Consider the following 20,979-nt stretch of genomic DNA (forward strand, 5'->3'; position numbering starts at 1 on the left):
ATAGGAGGTCATTTTCTCTACCATCTCTTTTGATGCCAGTTCTCTCGCAAATAAATTTGACGCTGGTGAGGGATCTAAGAGACCTGAGGCAGGTGTTGGTGTAGCCATCGAAATGATTCCTTTCATAAGATCCGCTACGGCGTTGTGGATGTCACTTGAATGTTGCGGAGATAGCATGTCTACGAGTCTCGGAATGAAATTCTGGGAGGACAGCCACTACAGAACCGAGGGTCACCGAAACGTTAAGCGCGAGAGGGGGGAGGGAAACGCACCTCAATGACCTCTCCACACCGCTGATGCTCATCCAACGATATAATCTGTACGATAAGATCAACAAACGAGGAACACTCGATGTGCCTCAATAATCGTTCGACGATATTCGGTTGAGATTGTATGAACGCAAGCATCTAATTAACCATGAGCAACGCAGGGAACGGAACGGGAAAAAAATGACGGAACCTTTTCAGGCCATTTGAGAATGAAACCCAAGTTGATTTTAACAAAGTGGGAAGCCATGACCATGCGGGTCTTCATATCATCTGGCGATCTGTCGAGGACGAACTCCCAAAAGGGCGCAAGAACGACATCGGCTTTGCCCACACAAGTGGCGGATATGGACCAAATGTCGCTGCAGAGGACTTCTGTGGCCACGTAAGGATACCTAGCGAACAGGTGAGCGATGCGGCCGAGCAAACTCGAAGGCTCGACGCACTTGAATCTGTCCTTGCCCTCTATCTCTATCTCGCCAGTGACATATGCAAAAAGCCTGTGGAGGACGCCGACTCTGCCAAAGTACTCCGCGAGCCTCGAGTTCTGAGCCTTGCACTCCTGGAGGAGGTCATCCTGGTCGAGGATGGTAGCGAGGGACGCCTCCTTGTCGATAAGGCTCTCGATGGCGGAGGCATTGTGGAAGCCGAATCTACAAAAGGAGACTCTGAGCTGGGAGGCAGTGGGGGGCAAATGTCGAATACCTCCAGAACATGGCAGTCGCAGGCCAAGGCAGCAATATATTCAGTGCCCTTATATGGTAACTAGCCTATTTCTACCACTACCACTACAGCTAACAGCTAAAACTGAACCACCGCCTCAGCACACATCCACCAGCGCAGAAAACAGCACTCACCCGGATCTGATACGTCCCCTCCGCCTTGGTCAGGTATCGCACCCACTTGACGCTCTGGTAGTTGCTCTTCTCAAACACCTTTAGGAACCGCACAATCAACCCGGAAGCCGTAAACATCAACACTTGAAAGTCCACATCTATCGGCGGCCGCGCCCACACCTGCCGCGTTGTCGTGCTTGTCAGATACGCCGTCGCTGTGAACGTGCACTCTTGCCCTCCCTGAATCCTCGGTACCCTACGTGTATATATGTTTCAACCAGCCAAAGGCGTCCAATATCAGGCCCGACTTACTTCCACACAACCACGTTCTCCGCTGGGACGTACTTGGCTTTCCCGTTGGCCACTTTACAATCCACCGTCGTCGTGTTCAGTGGCGTCGGAATGCGCAACACGACACTCGTCGCTGAGAGCTTGCTGTCAAAGTTGGTCTTGACAATGATTGTATATTGAACCTGAGACGTCCCAATCTCGTTCACAGTAGCCACTACCCGTAGGGGAAGCTTGACATTGCTCGTAGATCGGTACCTTTTGGATTACAACGTGACTATCATTTCTTCGCAACAGCTGATTGACTACTTACCGCATAAGTTCAAAGTCTCCATCTGGTGGAATAAAACTGATAGTTCTCGTGCTGTTAAAATCATGCAACCGCACACATTGATGAAAACGACAATCATCCAACTCTACAGCATCACTTCCTCCACGGTCGCTCTTGTCAATGACCAATTTATCGTTCAAACCAAACTTGCATTCAGGGGTTCCAGAGAGATATGCACGCATTTGGATATGCCCATCCACATCCGCTCGTAGTGTAGTTCCTGGCAGGAGACTCAAAATGAGAGACTCTTGGACAAATAGAACATAAACGCACCTTTTGCACTCATGCTTAAATTGATTAATTCCACTACATCCACGAAAGCTTCGTTTTTCTTATATTTAACATCGCCTCTCCTCCAATTTATAGCTCCTGTAGCTTGGGACGTGATTTTCGAAGAAGCCTCCTGCAATTTCACTTAAAACAGAATCCCATATAAACATTCACAAAAGAACTCACGGCATTGTCAGACGCGATCGAAGACACAATGCTCTCCGTCGTAATATAAGTCTTCAAGGTATCAATTTCACTATTCTGTGGGTATCCAAAGTCACATATTTCTGGTCGTACAAGATGAGAAAACCAGACCGAGAAGCAGAAAAGAAAAGAAGCAAAACGTACCATCAATCAACTCATAAATCAACACAAAATTATTCTTCACACTCTCCTCATCCACTTTTCCAAAATAAGATTTCGCGATATTGATAAACCGATAGCAGAACTCAAATACAAGTGCCGCATTTGCATTCGTCCTGGTCATGGAAATTGGCAACAACATACTGGAAAACAAAAACCAAACTCACTTGGTAACAGCAACGACATAGAGATTGTTCACTCGCACATGAAAGAAACTTGTAGATCCAAGAGTGATGATAGGTGACCTAACATCAGCATTCGAAACGACTTGTATTCGGAATACGTCTGCTATAGACCGCCTATATGATATCCGGATGACCAAACGCGCTCAACAAGTGAGGCAGACATACTTGAAGTCCGTACGGTATAAACGCGAGATGAGTACCTAGAAAAGGAAGGGTAACACAAGTTAAAAATCACGATTAGCATATAAACTCGTATCTGACGGAGTTGAAGCGGGTGTTACTTACTTCGCCCTTTTGATTGAAGATAAAGAATGCCTAGAGGCCAAAGATAGATATACATAAGCACATATATGTCAGAGAGAAAATGAGCTTGAAATACGCACGGAAATCATAGACGATGAAGATGACGGGCAAGAGGGGGTGAGAGATGTTACATCACTGGCAACAGTCTTTGTGACGAACAGTCACTGTCATTCAACCTACAGTATTGATCTTCTCTCAATATCCTCGAGAACCTTCTCAAACATGAGGCAATCTCATGTATATGAGGGTTTTCCCTATGAACCAGAGACTACCTTTCCTTCCTCCTCGCAATATGGTCTTTAGATGTAACGATTGCAACCACCAATCCCCTTACCGGCAAGCTATGAAAAATCACTTTATGTACACAGGCCATACACCCCGCTTCGTATGCGAGGAATGTGGTGGAAGGTTGTTTGTAAATGCCAAAGCGCTCCAAGGCGTAAGCTGTCATTCCGTTCTGACCTTTTTCTCTATGAAGCCTGACTATCGTATTCTTCCTTCTAGCATCTGGAGACTGCTGTCGTACACTGCACATGTTTGTATTGTGATGAGGAACCATTTGACACTCAAACGGAACTTGAAGAAGTATGTATTCATGAACTTTTTCCTCGGAAGCCTAGTATTGAATTTGGATATAGCATGTGAGATACAAACACACAAGAAGATGCGTTATCGACTATCAGCCCAGCGAACACACACCACTAATTCGAAGGGAGGACGTCAAGGAGGAAGATAATTCAAGAAGCTCTTTCTCTTGGCGCATTTTATGTTCCTGTTTTTGTTGATATGCAGTAGGAGTGGCTACGTCCTACTACAGAGGATTCGAAACTGAATGAAGAACATTCTCACTCGCTCTGTATGTAAGATAGCGGATTTTTCCGCAGTTTGGGAGAACACGCAGTAGTGTATCCGTTGTTTCCAGCAAGTTCCAAGGCGTGGGCCCTATACTGGATTGTTCAAAGTCGCGTAATAACGATGGTGAACTTCTGATGTATGATTGTGGACACTTGGTTATCTCCACACGGACTTAATCACACGTTGTTAAAATTGTGGCGACCGTGGAAGATCAGGTAGGAAAAGTTCCATGAATGCCCTATCGAACGAAAGACATTTCTTACCGCCACATCATGATTCAATTGACCATAGCAATAGAACATTTAAGAACAAGAAAAAAAGACGATTAGCATATAAGCGTACCACACATAACCTTGATAATTGATCGAAATCAGTCATTTACCGGTGATCCTGAAGGTTCAATATCAATAGACCCATCCATCTTGATTTATCTCAAAATAGCTGAACCCCCGAGACCACTTTTCAGAAAAGGTACTTAGACGGTATTTCCAACAGTGTAACTATCACGGCGGACAAAACAACTGTCAATTGATAGGTTAGGGTTAACTGTCAACTGATCTGTCAATTGCAAACTCAGCTATTGTCACATGTGACAGTGGCTGTTACGGTGTTACCCCCTGAGTTTTGTCTACATAGTAATGTAGTCATGTTCACATATACATTATGATGCGTAGTACATCTCGTACCAGAGCGTGACACGCAAGTAATTTAGCGTGACACTTGAGTGACAATTGATCAACTGACAAATCAATTGACAGCAAACCCCGACCAATCAATTGACAGTTGTTTTGTCCGCCGTGTATGTACATATCCCTGCTAAACAAATTATGCTCGTTGTTCACTTAGTAAGCGGAATTAAGACGTAGTGTGTGGACACTTGGTGGACACTGTGGGGTCACAGGCTGGGGTGGGGTCACAGGCTGGGGTGGGGGCTGGCTTAGATCAGATTGGAACTCGCTCGCTCAATTCCATCTTGAGATGGGTTGCTAACCTTCTCTATTGTTCAGGCTGATTTTCCTCGCCACAACTTGTTTTCTGCCCACCATCGTCTTCTTCTAGACTCTTGTCTTCGCCACAAATGATAAAAGACGCAGTTGTACTTTTCTCTGAAACGGAGTTTGAACCATAGCGCAACAGTGGCGAAAGGAGATGCAGATGCCGATGAGATGATAACACTATCCGATTTTAGCACAAAAAAAATTGCTATGCCTGTATGACGAAAATATATGCTTATAAAAGGTGAGCCTCGCCGCTATGTTTCGATGCTGTTCTGAAGCATCGTTTCTTCCTATACACCAATCCTCTAGTGAATCCCCGAGAATGAAGCTCTCGATCTACTCAATCCTTGCTCTAGCATTTCTCTCCCTTGATGTCCGTGCCGTCAATAATTTCGCAGGCATCACAGCTTCCAATTCTGCTGAAAATGAAGGCACTTACACCTGTCGTACTCAGGATCAGGTTAGTGCAATATCATGCTCCTTCTCGACGCATGCATGTATGTTGATATACTGCTCTTCTACCTCGCATACTGGCATTTTATCTTGAAATGAAAAGTGGAATGCTCTGTTCAACAACGCGAACGCCACAGGATTCAAAGCTGTTAGGATCCTCGGTTTTGATTGTGATGCACTGACGTTGGCTTCTAATGCTGCCGCTTCTGTCGGTATGCAAATCCTTGCTGGCATTTATTTCAACGTGAGTTCTTTCTCAAGTATAATATACCACAGTACCGTTCCTGAGATGAATTTCATTTTTCTTGACTTCAAAGGGTCCTGTTGCTGCTGCGAACGGTCAAATCGAGTAAAACCGTATACTTAATCGTATTAGTACAAGTGTTCTGACGTTTAATTAAAATATAGTACCGATGTCCTCACATTCCAAAATGCTGTCAAGACTTTTGGTGTTGATCGTTATGTGGGATTGACTGTTGGAAATGAGGTATTTCCATACTGCGCATTATCGTTCTGGGAGTTACTGACAACCAAATATAGAATTCGGATAGCCCAGAGAATATTATGAATAAGGTCGGACAAGTTCGAGGTTGGTTTTCCCTTTTCTTTTCTGAATCTAGAATATCTCTAATTGGTAAATATCCAGATATACTCAGGGGAGCAGGAATCAACACCCCAGTTTCTACTGTTCATACCTGGGTAGCTATTCTCAATAACAATCTCTTTTGTAACGGTGATTTCGTCGCTGCCAATGCTCAGTAAGTATCAAATAGCTCACTTCAACTTTCATACATGCCACTCACGAAAGAACGCACAGTGCGTACTACGATTATAATACTCCCGCGGACCAGACTGGTAATTGGTTAATTCATAATGTGGTCCCCATGCTCCGGAACACCTGTCCTAACAAACAAATCATGATTACCGAGTGCGTATCTCACAACTCTAAACTGAAAATAAAACTTACCATACGTAAACCGATAGATCCGGTTGGCCCTCGGCTGGAAACATCAATGGAGCTGCCCTTCCGTCTTTGGAAACCGAAGCCTCTTCACTCTTGAATCTCAATTGCGCTTGTCGCGATGATCGTTCGGTTTCTGTCTTTGCTTTCGAGTACGATAATTCACTTTGGAAAGGAACTGATGTTGAGAGGAGTTTTGGTCTTTTTGACAACGATATTCCAAAGTTGGAGTATAATGGAGATATTTTGGCACACTGTTAAGGCGTTCACTTTCCTAATTGGTTTCCTTATTGTCTTGTACGGGCTACGCGTCTAGTTATTCTTGTATCATCTGTAATACTATCGTGTATGTTTGAAATTCTGACCTGGAGTCTAAGATTCTCGATGATTATCGTGTTCGAGTACTACCGTACAAGACTGTCGCCTGTCCGAGATAGATGGGGAGTCTTTAGTAGTCCTCTCTGTATCGCTCTCGTCGCGCAAAGCAGACCTATCAAGTTGTAAAAGCGTCCGCATATATGGTTCTCCGCGACTGCTGATGTATTGATGAGTGAGGTTCATATGCCAAGAAATATATACTTACGACGTTGGGCACACATTAGCGAAAGAGCGATAGACAAAGCAGATCCTTTCTTGTCGAAAAAATGGCAACCTTGAGAAAAGAGCCATCCTCAAATCACCAACGGTGGTGCAAATTCATAGAGGGGGAAGGCTTCTCCGTATAATTGCGAGAGGTATCACGAGGTTTGTAGCCACGACTCAACGAGTGTTGCAAAGCAGTTATATAGATATTAGGAGTGGTAATATTGCAATTAAATAACACTTTTGCCTCTTGACCGCGTCTATAGTGCATAAAAGGTATCTATGAATAGCGAGAGTTTTCATCCAAAAGTGTTCAATAATTACGCGAGACAAAACATACCTCAAACGGTCACTGAGTCGACATGAAATTTTTATCTTTGATCTTCTGCTTGTTCTCTCTTATCCGTTTCGCTCTTTCACTCTTACTCCCCGGTCCCTCATCGTCATAAACTTTAGGTTGCGAAACCGTCCACAGCCATTCCGGGTATTGATCGTCGGGTAAGGCAAGTACTGGAGCTTGACTTTTGAGGTAGTTTACGCCTTCAATTTTAGTGTTTTCTACGCATGACGATATAGGTGTTGTCGGAGCTGCTGATTTGTTATATGGGTTATGGTTTGGTGGACGTGGTTCGGAATGTAAACGTACTGGGAGATTTCTTCTTGGTGATTTCGTCTTTTGTTGCGGTGCTGGCTACGACTGTGGAGGCGCGACGACAAGCAAGAAGGGAGAGGTGGTTTGGGCGTCGGTACAGGACGCGGAACAAGGACATTTTAGCGTGATGTGACAAGCATAACGTGCGTTCAGATGAAGTAGTCACGTCACATCCTCTGTATCAACAACATTGCTTAAGCTTGTTATCGTCCTGTGTGCATTTGCAGACTCAGCATTTTCTGGTGCGTAGCGGTGAGTTACCAGCATCTCTGATTCAGTCAGAGAGATTAATTGTGGTCATTAGGATTCAACTCATCTGCTGGAGTCGTCCCCTACTGTTGTCCGATTGTGATCGTAACGCGTAGGACAGACGAGCACAAGTCGACTTTTATTGCCCATGGATAAACCAGGAAGAGCGACCTACTTAGGCTGCTTTAAGACCTCTTCCTAGAGACCGCTGTTGATTACTGGCCAGCCAGCATAATTTCATTGTTGTCAAGATCCACAACCGTCTTCTCGACCTGAAAATCTGGTTTAAAATGTTGCCTCACAGGTATTCACAACCTCCCGTCAGAACATTGCGGCAATTGATGCCCCTTTGTGACTACATACGTTGTACGGGCGCGGCCAATTTCGTTGTTGCGCCATGGCTTAGTGGTGTCCTCTGATCAACTGTCGGTCAAGTGCGGTACTTCAAGAGGGCGATAACTGGCTACATGTATTGTTCATGTTTCACAAGTAGGTGCATTTCCGATTATATGTCCATCATCCTCTCAACTGGGTGATAGTGTCCTTGAGCGAGTCTTATCAATCATGGTCGACATCCCCGTATACAATGCGAAGCTGTCTTTGTAATTCAGTTTCAAGTGCCCCCCTTTCCTCCCGTGATTTATATTTGGCTTCTGACGGCATCAAACTGCTGGGAACGAGTTATTGTATGTACTCTTGCTCCCAATAGGGGCGGCACTACGCGTAACCTTACTTTTTGGTCGCATAAGAACGCTTGCGACAGCCTGCATATCCCTCACTCCCAATGACTTCCTCACACCATCCTCTGACGGAATTTGCTTTCCTGAAACTCACTCCGCCAACTACTCTTCAGCATCCTCAGTTGATTTCTGGATTGCTTGCCGGAATCAAAGCCCAACACGCCTGGTCCGTTTATCCTGTTCATTTGTTCATTCATCAATCTCGGGAGGGGGAGCCTAGCGCTTTGAAGGACTCTTCCAATACCAAGACAACGTCGATATACATTATGGCAGGTTGGGCATCGCTCGAAGCGCATGAGAAGTTGATGGCCAGCCCGGAGAGTAAAGAAATTATGCGTTCTTTTGGGGAAGCCAATTTGCTGAGTCTTGGTGGACTCGCACATCTTGATATCGACTTTACCAAACTGTCGTTTGGGGAGTGTAGTCACATTATATGGAGGAAGCGGGGTGTCAATGACGCCGTTAGCTGGGAGGATACTATCGGCCAGGATATTGATAAGTCAGGATCTGAAGGAAAGCTGAAAGCTCGACGCATTTGGTCTTATCGCGGTCGAGCTATCGATGAAGGTGTAGAGGACGAGTATGAACTCATCGGATTTTCAGATGGCGAGTTGCCGGAGGTTGGTGAAGAATATAAAATCCTTCGCAAATGGGACATCGAAGCGTTGTCCGGAATGGCGAGGATTCGTGGGCGAGAAAAGGCTATATCGTTTGTATATACGAGGCAGAAAAAACTTGCATGTGCTACAGGTTGACAGAGTCATGTTGTAGCAGTGTCCCAAAATAGCACAAAATGATAATGGAAAAGTGATGGCAAAGTGGCACCGACTTGCACCCAGCGTATACCCTCTCGTTCAGCATTCCTATGGCACATCCACCTAGCCTCCTAACCAAACTCGGATCGCTATGCTATGATTCCTCAACACCATATACACAGGACAACAGAGAAGGGAGAGGTGTTTTGGGTGTCGGTACAGGATGCGGAACTAATACCTTTTAGTGCAACGCAACTATTTGATATCAAGAACATTGCTCAAGCTTGCTTTGTCTCGTGTGAATTTGCAGGCCCAGCAATTTCTGGTGCGCAGCGGTGAGTTACCAGCCTCTCCAACACAGTCAGAAAGATCAATTGTGGCATTAGGTTTCACCTCTTCTGCTAGAGCCGTCCCCTCCTGTGTCAGACTTTGTCCAGTCGTGATCGAGTCGCAACCTCCCGTCTGGAATAGTGGCAATCTATGCCGTTGGTGACTAGATACATTGCAAGAGGGTGGCCAACTTTCGTTATCGTGTCATGGCTTAGTGGAGTCCTCAGATCAACGTTGGTCTAGAGTGCGGTGCTTCAGGAGGATGATAACTGGCTACATGTGTTATTCATGTATCACAAGTAGGTGCATTTCTGATTTTACCTGTCATCCTCTCAACTGAATGATAGTGTCGTGACAATGTCTTGCGAGAACTGTATCAAACGTGTGCTCATCTATGAGTTAGCACCTATACAGGCCGAACACTGCGAAGCTGTTCTTTGTAACTCAATTCCGAGCGCTTCCTTTCCTTCCGTGAACCATGGCTGGCTCCTGACGCCATCAAATTGCTGAGACGAGTCATCCTAGTCTTTGTTCCCAATAGGGCAGGTATTACGCGTACACCTATTTTTTAATCGCGCCAATACTCGTTTGCGACAGCTTGCATACGTCTCGCTCTCAATGTCTTCCTCACACCATCCTGTGACGGAATTTGCTTGCCTACAGCTCACCCCGCCTACTACTCTACAACATCCTCAATTGATCCTTGGATTGCTTGCAGGAATCAAAGCCCAACACGCTTGGTCTGGTTACCCTCTTCATCTGTTCATCCATCAATTTCGAGAGGAGCCTAGCGCTTCGAAGGACTTCTCCGACAAGACATCAACCTCGATATACATTATATCAGGTTGGGCGTCAGTCGAAGCGCATAACGAATGGATTGCCAGCCCCAAGAACCAAGAAATTATGCGTTCTTTTGGGAATTCCAATTTGCTGAGACTTGGTGGACTCGCGCATCTTGATATCGACTTTACCAAACTATCGTTTGAGGAGTGTAGTCATATCCTCTGGAGGAAACGGAGTGTCAGTGATACCCTTAGCTGGGAGGATACTACTGGCAGGAATGTTGGAAACGATAATAGTCAGTCAGGATCTGAAAGGAAGGTGAAAGGCCGAGTTATCTGGTCTTATCGTGGTCGACCTGTCGATGAAAGTGTAGAGGACGAATATGAACTCGTTGGATTTTCAGAGGGCGGGTTGCCGGAGGTTGGTGAAGAATATAAAATCCTTCACAAATGGGACATCGAAGCATCGTCCGGAATGGCATGAGAACGTGGACGAGAGGGGTTACATTGTTTGTATATACGAGGCAGAAAATGTATTAAGTACAAGTACAAGTCGATGGAAGAGTCATGTTGTATCAGTGTCCCAAAATAGCACAGAATGATAGTGGTTTAGTATGACATGACGATCATAACAACGTGCGCTCAGATTTGGTTCAGATGACGTAGTCACGTCACATCCTCTGATATCAACTTTTGTCTCGTGTGCATTTGCAGGCTCATCTCCGACACAGTCAGAAAGATTAAATGTGGACATTAGGATTCAATTTATCTTTATCCATGATGGAGTCGTCTCCCGTCCTGTTGTCCGATCGTGATCGTAACGTGCAGTACGGACGAGCACGAGTCGGCCTTTTTTTTTACTAATGGATAAACTAAGAAGAGCGACCTAACCTGCTCGAAGAGCTCTGCCTAGAGACTGCTGTCAATCATTGGCCAGTCAGCATAATTTCATCGGCGTCAGCATCCACACCATCTTCTTGACGTCGACCTGAAGACCTGATCCAAAATGTTGCTTCGGAGGTATTCAAGTTCAACTTACCGTCTGAGAAACGCGACCATTGATGCTCCGTTTGTTACTACACCAACTTTGCTGTTGGTCAAATGCGGCACTTCGGAACCTTAGCTGACTACATGTGTGCTGTTCATGATTCACGAGTACGTGTATTTCCGATTGATTTACCCGTCATGCTTTTAACCGGGTGACAGTGTCTTTGCGAGAACTGTATCAGGCATGTACTCATTTATGAGTTTAACCTTTGTATACAATGCTGAAACCATTCTTAGGAGCTACGTGTTACATGGTATTTCGTGACAAGATAGGACGCTATTCAGTGCAAGGGGCAGTCATGATTTACTTAGCAGCACTTTGCCCGCCGTCTTAGGGGGATGATTCGGCACGCACAGCCTTGCTTTTTGGTCGCATAAAAACAGGCTTATCACAACTGCATACCTTCCACCCCCCTAATGTCTTCCTCGCACCATCCTCTGACAGAGTTTGCTTTCCTACAACTCAATCCACCAACTACTCTTCAACACCCTCAGTTGATTTCTGGATTGCTTGCAGGAACCAAAGCCCGAGACGCTTGGACCAGTTATCCCGTTCATTTGTTCATTCATCAATCCCGGGAGGGAGAGCATAACGCTTCGAAGGACTCTGCCGATACGACGACAACCTCGATATATGTTATATCAGGCTGGGCATCAGTCGAAGCGCATATGCAATTTATCGCCAGCCCGGAGAACCAAGAAATTATGCATTCTTTTGGGGAAGCCAATTTACTGAGTTTTGGTGGACTCGCACATCTTAATATCGACTTTACCAAACTGTCGTTTGAGGAGTGTAGTCACATCATATGGAGGAAGCGGGGTGTTAATGACGCCGTTAGCTGGGAGGATACTATCGGCCAGGATATCAAGAATGATGATAAGCTGAAAGCCCGACGCATTTGGTCTTATCGCGGTCGAGCTGTCAACGAAGGTGTAGAGGACGAGTATGAACTTCTCGGATTTTCAGATGGCGAGTTGCCGGAGGTTGGTGAAGAGTATAAAATCCTTCGTAAATGGGACATCGAAGCGTTGTCCGGAATGGCATGAGTGCGTGGACGAGAAAGGGTTATGATATCCATATATACGAGGCAGAAAGCACCTGGATGTGCTACAGGTTGGCAGAGTCATGTTGTAGCAGTGTCCAAAAATAGCACAGAATGATGATGGAAAAGTGATGGCAAAAGCGGCACCGACTTGCACCCAGCGTATACCCTCATTCCTATGGCACACCCACCTAGCCTCCTAACCAGACTCGGATCGTTACGCTATGATTCCTCCACACCACCTACACAGGACAACAGCGATAATGAAAGAAAAAAGAAGAAGAGAAAGAGAAAGAATCCTTTGACTATGATGAACCCTCCGGCCGCCGCTGAGACGCCCACACACGAAGAAACGAATAGCGTAATCACATCAAGTCAGTCAAAGCGGGAAAACAAAGTCGGACCCGCAGCGTCGACTACTCTTCCTACCGCTACTACCTCTCCTGGCCCCACTATGCCGCCAGCCACCCGTCCTCCTCCTCCTCCTCCTACTCCGTCATCCTCGGCAACACTGTCAACGTCATCTAATAACCCTGCGGCCTACCAGCCTTTAGACCCTACTGCTGAGTACATCGCGCTTGGGGATTCAGACGACGATGAACGCGAGGATGTGAGGAATGAAGGATATCAGGAAAGGAAGAGTGAAAAGGCGAGAGGAAAAGAACCTGTACGTGAACCGTCTCCAAGATATGAGCGAGACTGGGATCGTGGAAAGCCAGGGAGAAGGAGGAGCAGAGAGCGCGGCAGGAAGAGGACACACGACGCGATAGATTATGATGATGGTTTTGCAAACAAGAAGCAGAGGTTGGATGCCGCTTCTAGGAAAGCTCCTTGGATATACGATGTCGACTGGGACAGCTGCAGAAATGTATCTGAGATGTGAGTGATTTATATGCTGTTTCTCGATAGTATGTGCTGCTGAACGTGGGTACGTGTATGCGTCCAGGTTGCATAAGGAAGTGGAAGCGTTTACAAAATGGATGGCACCTACACCTATTGAGGATGAAATTCGCGAATTGACCGTTCAGATGATCTCGAGAGCTATCACCACCGCGTTTTCTGGCTCGAAAGTCTTTCCTTTCGGCAGTTACGAAACCAAGCTGTATCTTCCTTCCGGGTGCGCATATATGTATCTCTTATTTATTTCACTCGAAGATTGACATCGTTTGTAGTGATATTGATTTGGTCATCGTCTCTGACTCGATGGCGTACAGCAATAAGAGTTCCGTATTACATTCTCTTGCCTCAGTCTTACGAAGAGCCGGAATCGCATCCAACGTCACCGTTATCGCCAAAGCAAAAGTACCGATAGTCAAATTCGTGACCATACATGGTCGTTTCAACGTCGACATTAGTATAAATCAGACCAACGGCATCGTCGGTGGTCAGGTCATCAAAGGCTTCCTACAGAACCTGGTGACCGGTGGATTGGCTCTTCGAAGTCTCGTGTTGATCACAAAATTATTCCTCAGCCAGCGTAGTATGAACGAAGTCTTTACGGGTGGATTGGGGAGCTATAGCATTGTTTGCCTGGCAATCAGCTTCTTGCAAATGCATCCGAAGATCCGGAGAGGAGAGATTGACCCAGAAAAGAACCTTGGGGTACTGGTCATGGAGTTTTTCGAACTCTACGGATGTCATTTTAATTACGATGAGGTGGGGATTTCGGTTCGGGACGGCGGGACTTATTTCAATAAGAGGATGAGGGGTTGGTACAACCCGGACAAGAGAGCGGGGTTGTGTATCGAAGACCCTGTGGATCCCAGTACGTTTTTCATATCCGATTCGTCGGGGGTATGAGTTCTTATGATTCTTGTTAGCCAACGATATCTCTAGCGGTTCATTTGGCTTTGCCAAAGTTCGGACTACTTTTGCTGGTGCTCATGGAATTTTGACATCCACTGCGTACAATCGCGCGACTTATCTTGATGCAAAACGAAAACATCAGATTTTTTCATTGAGGAAGGAATTTCACCCAGAGGATGTGAGTATATTATCGAGCGTTATGGGTGTCACGCAGGAGGTTCGTTTTCTGTTTAGTCTTGGGTGTTCTCCTACTCACTTGGTCTCGGAATAGACGATAAACCACCGACGTTTGGTTGAAGAGGTCTATGATAAACGCGTCTTGCATAACATTTTGCAAGTGCAACCCAAGGCTCAGATTATCATGGATGGACTCGAGCGTGAACGTCAGCAGAAGAACCGGCGCGCTAGATCACCGGGACCACCGCCAGCGAAGAAATACTCTCCCTGGCAAGATATTGATGGCGAAGACGCGAGTGTATCTTATGATCGTACCCCACGCAGAAACGATTATGATCCAGAGGAGAGTGGAAAGTACGATATTGGGAGACCACCACCGAAGAAGAGGAGACGGAAGGACACAGAGGATGATCAGCATACTGTGTTTATTGATGTAACTTCAGGAAGTGACGACGAAGTTGTGGAAGTGAAGACGCGTGAGTTTGGTAGGGGTTTGAAGAAAGGTGGTAGTAGACCTTTGTCGAGTGAAGAGAGGGAGAAGAGAAGGGACTATTGGCTTTCGAAAGCTTCTATACCGGAAGTTGAGGACAGTGATTGATGTATTCCGTGTATACTTGCTGTTATCTGGTACTGTAGTCAGTCATGTGTCAATACATCGGGATGATCCACTCCTCGAGGCCGGTCCGAAGAAATTGATCCGGAACCCGGCCAGGTGTTCTTTGAAATTTCGTTTCTTTCCGAAAGTGACAGCACACTTCCACACCTCACTTGCCTCGTTCTTCATACTCACAAACATGAGCGTTCTACGACCATTCAAAGCCACTGACATGTTCAAGTTCAATAACATGTAACTCATTCTTTTCTTTCTGTTGCTCATGATGCTGATTTTGAACTCGTGTAAAAAGCAATTTGGACATTTGGACTGAAACTGTGAGTTTCTTTTGACGTTTTGGTATGGAGAATTTGACGACGTTGTTGGTAGTATGGGATTGGGTTTTATTTGAGTTATCTTTCGAGGTGGCCTGATTTGTGTTGTGTACAAGAATCTCCGAATGGTCAGATGATGGGTTATGGTATGTTCCCTCCTTCCACACACTCGTCTTCTCATGTTTCTCAAATAAACGTTCTTGACCTTTCCCAAACCCATCATCCACGAAAAAATCACCAACAACACAAAAAACCCCAAGTCCTCGGAAAAGCCGAAGGCGCCGGTATCGAATGGCACGGTCACGTAACAGCCATAACCGTCGCCCCCGAATATCGACGATTAGGACTCGCCCGTAAAATGATGAACCTCCTCGAATTAGTATCTGATGAACTCTACAAAGGGTTTTTTGTAGATTTATATGTGAGATGTGCGAATAAAGTTGCGGTGGAGATGTATGAGGGGATGGGATATAGTGTTTATAGGAGGGTGAGGGAGTATTATGGGAGTTTGGGGAATGGGAGGGGGGGGAGGGATGATGAAGATGCTTTTGGTGAGTGGTTTTTTTTTTTTTTTGGAGGGGTGTGAGAGGTTAATTGGATGGTTTTACGTTTTTTTTTTTAGATATGAGGAAACCGCTTTCGAGAGATCCGAATCGAATTTCTGTTAGGCCGAATGGAAGAGATGTAATAGTCAGCGCGCAGGATGTGTCATAAGGATTGTACACTTGCTGCACCCTTCGTACCCTCCCCGATTCATTAGCGCATAGCACCGGTTGGATGGATGGTTGTTTCAATTACCCCTGCATTTCAAAAAATCATATTTTTCTTGTCATCTGAACATTCCTCTAAAGCGGTGTTTTTCTATATATTATTCTCGTACATTGTCAAGAGATATATTATATTATAATGAGTGATGATGGCGCCAAGAGTAACTAACGATGATCACTCGCCAAGGCCGACAGTAACCCGAAATATCGGTGTTTCGGTGGAATTCTGATAACGTTACTAACACTGGTATGATATGTTCCTTGAAGAAGAAGAAGAAGAATGGTGATATAAAATGATCCGGTATCACGAAGAAGCAAAAGCGATAAGAAAAAAACAACAAAAAATCTACAGCAAAAAGACAACAACAAAAAAAAAACAGAAACAGAACTTTTTGAAAAAAAAAAACTGAGAGAAAACGTCAAAACACTATCAGATAGTTTGTCGACAGACATGTTTCTTCATCCCTCCAATCCTACATTCTCTAGAACACCATAACTCTCCACATCGTCCACAACACGGATATCCCCTCCCTATTTTTCCACACGTCGAACATGTCATTTGAACACCACATAATTTGGATTCCCTTTCCAATTTGGCTAAGATAGGATTCATGATGAGAGTCGAATGGGTGGTATGTGAAGATCGTGAACGTGAATTTGAATTTAGTGAGAGAGGTGTGTTTTTGTGAGGAAAAGTGGGAGTGGAAGGGGGTGGAGTTATGACGATTCGTGGTGGATGTAAATGAGGAGGTGATGGAGTACGAGATGATGAAGTAGAAAAATTCCGAGTGATAGAAGAGACGAAACGTCCAACAGGAAGAGAAGGGTATCGTTGACGACGATGACGACCTCTCATCATATCAACATCATCATCATCAAGTTTTTTCTCGTCGTTATATCGAGATGATAATTTCATCATGCCTTTTAACTTGAGAGACGCATTTCGGTATTGGGGTTCATCAGAGGGGGTACCACTGTCGTTACTACTAACTACTATACTCGAAAGAGTAGTAGTAGGTTGAGATTTTGGTGCAAGTCGGGTGTAGAAATCGAGTATGGAAGAGGATGAAGATGATGTGATGGAGAAAGGAGATGTCGGACGTTCTATAGTAGTATGTAGTGCTCCCATTTTTTGATAGTGGGGAAAGGTTAGACGCAGCCTGGAGAAGAAGAAAGAAAATTGGAGACTTTTTTTTTTTTGACGGATGGAATGTTTTAGGAGTTGTGGCTTACTGATGATGATGCCGGTTAATGCCGGTAGTGAGTAGTCGTCCAAGAGTCTGCGGAGTAGGTAGGAGGTTCCAGTCGCGAGGATCAACAAGTCTCGAAACAAGCTGTCATTTTAACTGTTCCTTGTTCGACAGGAACCCGGAACCAAGCCGTAAGCGATAAGAAGGGGGAAATGACGCTAAACCGGATGTAGACGTGGCTGTGTCTTGGTCTACAGATAAGAGAGAGAGAATATCAAATGTAACCCACTATGTATCGAGCCTTCATGAGAGTTTGAAAGGGGTGATCTCCGTCAATGGTCAAGCAGGTGGATGGTGGATGGTCCCCTCATGGCTTTGACAAAGTCGTTGCTTGTACTCCGATCAAAATGAATGTGCCTATTACTCATGGTTCGAAGTTCATAAAACGTGTATACTGGGGCGCTTACGGTAGGTCTGAACCCTGTGCGGGGTAGATGGTTTTTGTGCGAAGATCAACAACGGAAGATACACTCAGGTTAGATGTCAGTCACGTTCAAAAAATCAATAAACAAGGCCTCTGACAACATTCTCACGGGATTGATGGGGGGATAAGTGGTTGTGTTTGCTGTGACGGGAAAGACCAACACCTCCCGTCACTGACCGTCACGATAGTGTCACTGAACGCCCGCTCAGCCGTTGCGCACGTCACGCCAGGCATCACCTCGACGGGGCATTGGACGACGAGGAGATAAAATATATTTTTCTAACCGTTTTCATGGACAACAACAGCATGCAGGGGTCACCGAGTTCATCTTCACGCAAACGACCCCGGGAAGGGGAGACGGAGAGTCAAAGGATCAAACGCGAAAAGGCAGCAGAGCGACAACGACGGAAACGGGAGAGGGACAGGAATGCGGCGGTCGGGATGATGTCGTACAGCTCTGAAACAAACCAGCAGCAACAGCAGCAGCAGCATCAGCAGCACCCGCCACCACCCACGCACCATCCTCTGCAGCAGCAGCCACAGCACATTCCACCCCCGCCACCGCCGGTCAACACCGCGGACATCCAGCAACCGGAACTGTCGCAGACGGAAATTGAGAGGCGAGACCGAGTACGCGCGGCAGCGCGGGAGAGACAGAGGAAACATCGGCGGATGGTCAAGGAACGCAAGATGCGGGAATTGGGGCTCGACATGGGCAACGACATGATGCAGCCCATGGAGGACGTTCACTACCGCAACCCGCCAGAGGCGCAGTACCCGCCCGTCATCCCGCACGATCTGCAGCAGATTCCCCCGCCGCATGCACCGATCCCCCACGAACCCCCTTTCCCGCAAGGCCCACCGATTGGAGGGCAGACGTTTGCGTCGACACTGCTGCTCTCGTTTTCGTGTGCGCCGTTGTTGAAACAGCACCTGCTGCGCACGCTCAACATGACCAACGAGGAGTTGGCGTCCCTGGAGCCTGTGATTGCTGAGGCTTGGGACCGTTGGGACCACCAGGTGAGATGACCCATATGACGCGTAACGCAAGCTGACTTTGTGTCACACAGCGCCGCATACACTATGCTGAACAGGCTGCAAAGGGCGCCGGTCCTCCTCCCGCCAACTTTATCCCCCTCACCCACGACGAGCACGGTAATCCCACCTCGTTTGGCGCACCACCACCACCACCCCCACCCTCGACAGGTGATCCGAATGCGAATGAATTTCGCGCTCGGTTCCATCGTCCACTGCTCGCTCAACCCCCGTTCAGGGCGTATGCGACCGACGGCGGGCAGCAACAAACACAGACAGCGGCGCCACCCGCAACCACCCCTGCCACTAACTCCGCAGAGGCCATTGATCCTCATCTGAGTGGAGGCAATGCCAAGAGTGGGTGCTTGACTCTTCGCTAGCTGGTGTATCTGACAGAGACTTCTTACAGGCGAGACGAGGAGCTGATTCTGCATTATCATAAAATGTTGTTACATACTGTACATGTCGTCTATAGCATTACAATCGAGCTGTGCATGTTTGGCAATCGGAGTTCAAATCACTGCAAACGCAACCACAACACGCCCTCCCTCCTTCTCTCATGGCTCTCAGCTTCATTGGGTGTGTTCCTACGGTTTTTGCTCGTGCAGCAGCTCATTCCATCACAGAAAACCCATTTCTCTCATTTCTCACTCAGATGTTCGCTACCGAGGCATCCTCGCGGGCATCGATCCCCAGGCCTCCACCATCCAGCTGTCCAACGGTATGTCGCGTCCACCACACCCTATATAACCTGCCTCACACCCACACCCCAGTGTACTCCATGGGTACAGAGTCTCGCCGGTGCGGATCATCTCTTTTAGCCTCGCCCCATCCCCGCGCTCAAGCACCTAAAATTCTAGACCGCCCCATGAATTCATACCCCCTGTCCAAGAACCCTATCAGTACATCATCTTCAGGGCCTCTGAAGTAAAAGACCTCGCAGTTGATGAGCCCGTGCCTCAACGGAGCGTTCATGACGATCCTGCCGTACTAGGGGTGAGCTTTCGTTTTTCTTCATCACTCCAAGGATGATACCAATTCGGATGTAAAAACACATTTTCCGAGATGCGCTTTACAAACCTTGTGGAAATTTCCGTTGCCTTCCTTCTGATCTTTTTTCTACCACTTTCTACAAAGAAATGATCAGCTGATTTTTTTTTCAGGCTTCTGCACCCGGTGCTGTGCCTAATGCTGCTGCTGGTTTCTCTCCTTATCCTGCCCCTGCTGTTGCTACGTCTGTTCCTGGTGAACCCATCGAAACCCCACCTCGCCAGGGCCAACCACCCAAACCGACTGGTTCCGGACAGTCGCGGTCACAAGGGCAGACACCACAACCACAAGCCGCAACTTCCCAACAACCTCAACAGCCGTCGCGCAATAATAGTGCTGGTGCTTCCCGCCGAGGAAGCAACTCGGTCCAGACCGCTGCTGCATCCTTGGAAACCGTTGAACGCGCTCTGGGTGATTTACGCGTTGGCAGTGCCAATGGAGGAGCACGTGGTGGTAGACGTGGTAACCATACGGGTGGTGGCGGTCGGCAGTCTCATCAACAAGCGGCTGAACAAATTAAAGTTCCAACGACTGATTTTGATTTCGAGAGTATGAATGCCAGGTTTAACAAGGTTGCTCTCGCGCAACAACAGCAACAACAGCAACAAGCGGTTGCTGCCGTTACTGAAGGTGGCGCTGATGTTGAAGAGGGTACTGAGGGTGAAATAAAAGACGGGGATGGTACACCGGCTACGACGGATAATAAACCAGAGTCGGCATATAATCCCCAGAAATCATTCTTTGATTCACTTTCGTCGTCTACCGCTACGCCCCCTATTGGTGCCCCTGGTGCCAGTGGTCGTGGTGGACGACGAGGTGGAGGGGGTGGTGGCGGTGGTGGCGGTGGAAGGAATAGGAGAGAAGAAGAGAGGGAGAGGAATGTGGCTACTTTTGGGGAACCGGGTGGTGTGGGTTTGATGGGACCTGGTGCGTATGTGGGTGGATGGGGTGGGTATGGGAGAAGAGGGGGACGACCGAGGAGAGGGGGAGGGCCGGGACAAAGTGTTTCGACGAGAGGATGATTGTGATTGTTTATACTGTTTTTGCTTGTGGTTTTTTTTTTTCGTTTTGAAAATAATAATGCGATACATTTGGTCTCAGTTGATTGTAGCGTTAGGGCCTCTGATGTTGTTGAGGAACGCGACAATTCCTCGCCCTTTTCACGTGGCGTCTATCGAATCTGCTTCTTGGGGCGGAGAATATATATTATTTTTGCCAGTTGCACTATAACGATTATCATAGATCCATCTACTA

At 46.7% G+C, this 20,979-nt stretch overlaps 10 protein-coding genes across 10 annotated transcripts; 7 read left to right on the plus strand and 3 right to left on the minus strand.

The window, feature by feature from the left end:
* Positions 1-1,060: 1,060 nt before the first annotated feature.
* AGABI2DRAFT_63164 (hypothetical protein) lies at positions 1,061-2,854 on the minus strand (the record flags this gene model as incomplete). Its single annotated transcript, XM_006457724.1, has 9 exons — positions 1,061-1,358; positions 1,415-1,648; positions 1,704-1,941; positions 1,995-2,124; positions 2,178-2,278; positions 2,340-2,470; positions 2,522-2,653; positions 2,705-2,739; positions 2,825-2,854. Coding segments are annotated over 9 exons (1,329 nt in total), but the record flags the coding sequence as incomplete, so codon positions are not given.
* A 2,469-nt stretch (positions 2,855-5,323) lies between these two features.
* On the plus strand, positions 5,324-6,472 carry AGABI2DRAFT_215729 (hypothetical protein). The gene is made up of 7 exons (XM_006457725.1): positions 5,324-5,392; positions 5,466-5,497; positions 5,557-5,635; positions 5,689-5,737; positions 5,795-5,906; positions 5,966-6,076; positions 6,133-6,472. Exons 1-7 carry the CDS (start codon positions 5,363-5,365, stop codon positions 6,368-6,370), a joined length of 651 nt encoding a protein of 216 aa, XP_006457788.1. The 5' UTR covers positions 5,324-5,362; the 3' UTR covers positions 6,371-6,472.
* A 568-nt stretch (positions 6,473-7,040) lies between these two features.
* AGABI2DRAFT_64748 (hypothetical protein) lies at positions 7,041-7,268 on the minus strand (the record flags this gene model as incomplete). Its single annotated transcript, XM_006457726.1, has 1 exon — positions 7,041-7,268. A coding segment is annotated over one exon (228 nt), but the record flags the coding sequence as incomplete, so codon positions are not given.
* A 1,108-nt stretch (positions 7,269-8,376) lies between these two features.
* Positions 8,377-9,087, plus strand: AGABI2DRAFT_114826 (hypothetical protein; the record flags this gene model as incomplete). The annotated part of the gene is made up of 1 exon (XM_006457727.1): positions 8,377-9,087. One exon carries the CDS (start codon positions 8,377-8,379, stop codon positions 9,085-9,087), a length of 711 nt encoding a protein of 236 aa, XP_006457790.1.
* A 948-nt stretch (positions 9,088-10,035) lies between these two features.
* AGABI2DRAFT_114827 (hypothetical protein) lies at positions 10,036-11,014 on the plus strand (the record flags this gene model as incomplete). Its single annotated transcript, XM_006457728.1, has 2 exons — positions 10,036-10,620; positions 10,931-11,014. 2 exons carry the CDS (start codon positions 10,036-10,038, stop codon positions 11,012-11,014), a joined length of 669 nt encoding a protein of 222 aa, XP_006457791.1.
* A 1,729-nt stretch (positions 11,015-12,743) lies between these two features.
* On the plus strand, positions 12,744-14,366 carry AGABI2DRAFT_63272 (hypothetical protein; the record flags this gene model as incomplete). The annotated part of the gene is made up of 4 exons (XM_006457729.1): positions 12,744-13,168; positions 13,236-13,406; positions 13,462-14,054; positions 14,110-14,366. 4 exons carry the CDS (start codon positions 12,744-12,746, stop codon positions 14,364-14,366), a joined length of 1,446 nt encoding a protein of 481 aa, XP_006457792.1.
* A 653-nt stretch (positions 14,367-15,019) lies between these two features.
* Positions 15,020-16,100, plus strand: AGABI2DRAFT_198791 (N-acetyltransferase). The gene is made up of 4 exons (XM_006457730.1): positions 15,020-15,119; positions 15,178-15,202; positions 15,255-15,750; positions 15,822-16,100. The coding sequence occupies exons 1-4, from the start codon at positions 15,067-15,069 to the stop codon at positions 15,911-15,913; spliced, it is 666 nt and encodes a 221-aa protein (XP_006457793.1). The 5' UTR covers positions 15,020-15,066; the 3' UTR covers positions 15,914-16,100.
* A 296-nt stretch (positions 16,101-16,396) lies between these two features.
* AGABI2DRAFT_114830 (hypothetical protein) lies at positions 16,397-17,095 on the minus strand (the record flags this gene model as incomplete). Its single annotated transcript, XM_006457731.1, has 1 exon — positions 16,397-17,095. One exon carries the CDS (start codon positions 17,093-17,095, stop codon positions 16,397-16,399), a length of 699 nt encoding a protein of 232 aa, XP_006457794.1.
* A 717-nt stretch (positions 17,096-17,812) lies between these two features.
* On the plus strand, positions 17,813-19,211 carry AGABI2DRAFT_190209 (hypothetical protein). Its single transcript, XM_006457732.1, has 3 exons — positions 17,813-18,660; positions 18,711-19,032; positions 19,085-19,211. The coding sequence occupies exons 1-3, from the start codon at positions 17,932-17,934 to the stop codon at positions 19,099-19,101; spliced, it is 1,068 nt and encodes a 355-aa protein (XP_006457795.1). The 5' UTR covers positions 17,813-17,931; the 3' UTR covers positions 19,102-19,211.
* A 14-nt stretch (positions 19,212-19,225) lies between these two features.
* Positions 19,226-20,825, plus strand: AGABI2DRAFT_190210 (hypothetical protein). The gene is made up of 5 exons (XM_006457733.1): positions 19,226-19,254; positions 19,302-19,396; positions 19,449-19,476; positions 19,536-19,671; positions 19,839-20,825. Exons 1-5 carry the CDS (start codon positions 19,235-19,237, stop codon positions 20,745-20,747), a joined length of 1,188 nt encoding a protein of 395 aa, XP_006457796.1. The 5' UTR covers positions 19,226-19,234; the 3' UTR covers positions 20,748-20,825.
* The last annotated feature ends 154 nt before the right edge of the window (positions 20,826-20,979 follow it).

The sequence above is a fragment of the Agaricus bisporus genome (genome assembly GCF_000300575.1).
Source record: "Agaricus bisporus var. bisporus H97 unplaced genomic scaffold AGABI2scaffold_2, whole genome shotgun sequence".
In the NCBI taxonomy this organism is placed as follows: Eukaryota; Fungi; Basidiomycota; class Agaricomycetes; order Agaricales; family Agaricaceae; genus Agaricus; species Agaricus bisporus.

Bases quoted from the DNA above. Each gene is read 5' to 3' on its own strand.
- AGABI2DRAFT_215729 (XM_006457725.1), top strand. From the start codon at position 5,363: ATGCAAATCCTTGCTGGCATTTATTTCAAC. The intron at 5,393-5,465 runs GTGAGTTCTTTC...TTGACTTCAAAG, and splicing joins TTGCTGGCATTTATTTCAAC to GGTCCTGTTGCTGCTGCGAA. The intron at 5,636-5,688 runs GTATTTCCATAC...AACCAAATATAG, and splicing joins GATTGACTGTTGGAAATGAG to AATTCGGATAGCCCAGAGAA.
- AGABI2DRAFT_198791 (XM_006457730.1), top strand. From the start codon at position 15,067: ATGAGCGTTCTACGACCATTCAAAGCCACTGACATGTTCAAGTTCAAT. The intron at 15,120-15,177 runs GTAACTCATTCT...TCGTGTAAAAAG, and splicing joins ATGTTCAAGTTCAATAACAT to CAATTTGGACATTTGGACTG. The intron at 15,751-15,821 runs GTGAGTGGTTTT...TTTTTTTTTTAG, and splicing joins GGATGATGAAGATGCTTTTG to ATATGAGGAAACCGCTTTCG.
- AGABI2DRAFT_190209 (XM_006457732.1), top strand. From the start codon at position 17,932: ATGGACAACAACAGCATGCAGGGGTCACCGAGTTCATCTTCACGCAAA. The intron at 18,661-18,710 runs GTGAGATGACCC...TGTGTCACACAG, and splicing joins GGGACCGTTGGGACCACCAG to CGCCGCATACACTATGCTGA.
- AGABI2DRAFT_190210 (XM_006457733.1), top strand. From the start codon at position 19,235: ATGGCTCTCAGCTTCATTGG. The intron at 19,397-19,448 runs GTATGTCGCGTC...CCCACACCCCAG, and splicing joins CACCATCCAGCTGTCCAACG to TGTACTCCATGGGTACAGAG. The intron at 19,477-19,535 runs GTGCGGATCATC...CTAAAATTCTAG, and splicing joins ATGGGTACAGAGTCTCGCCG to ACCGCCCCATGAATTCATAC.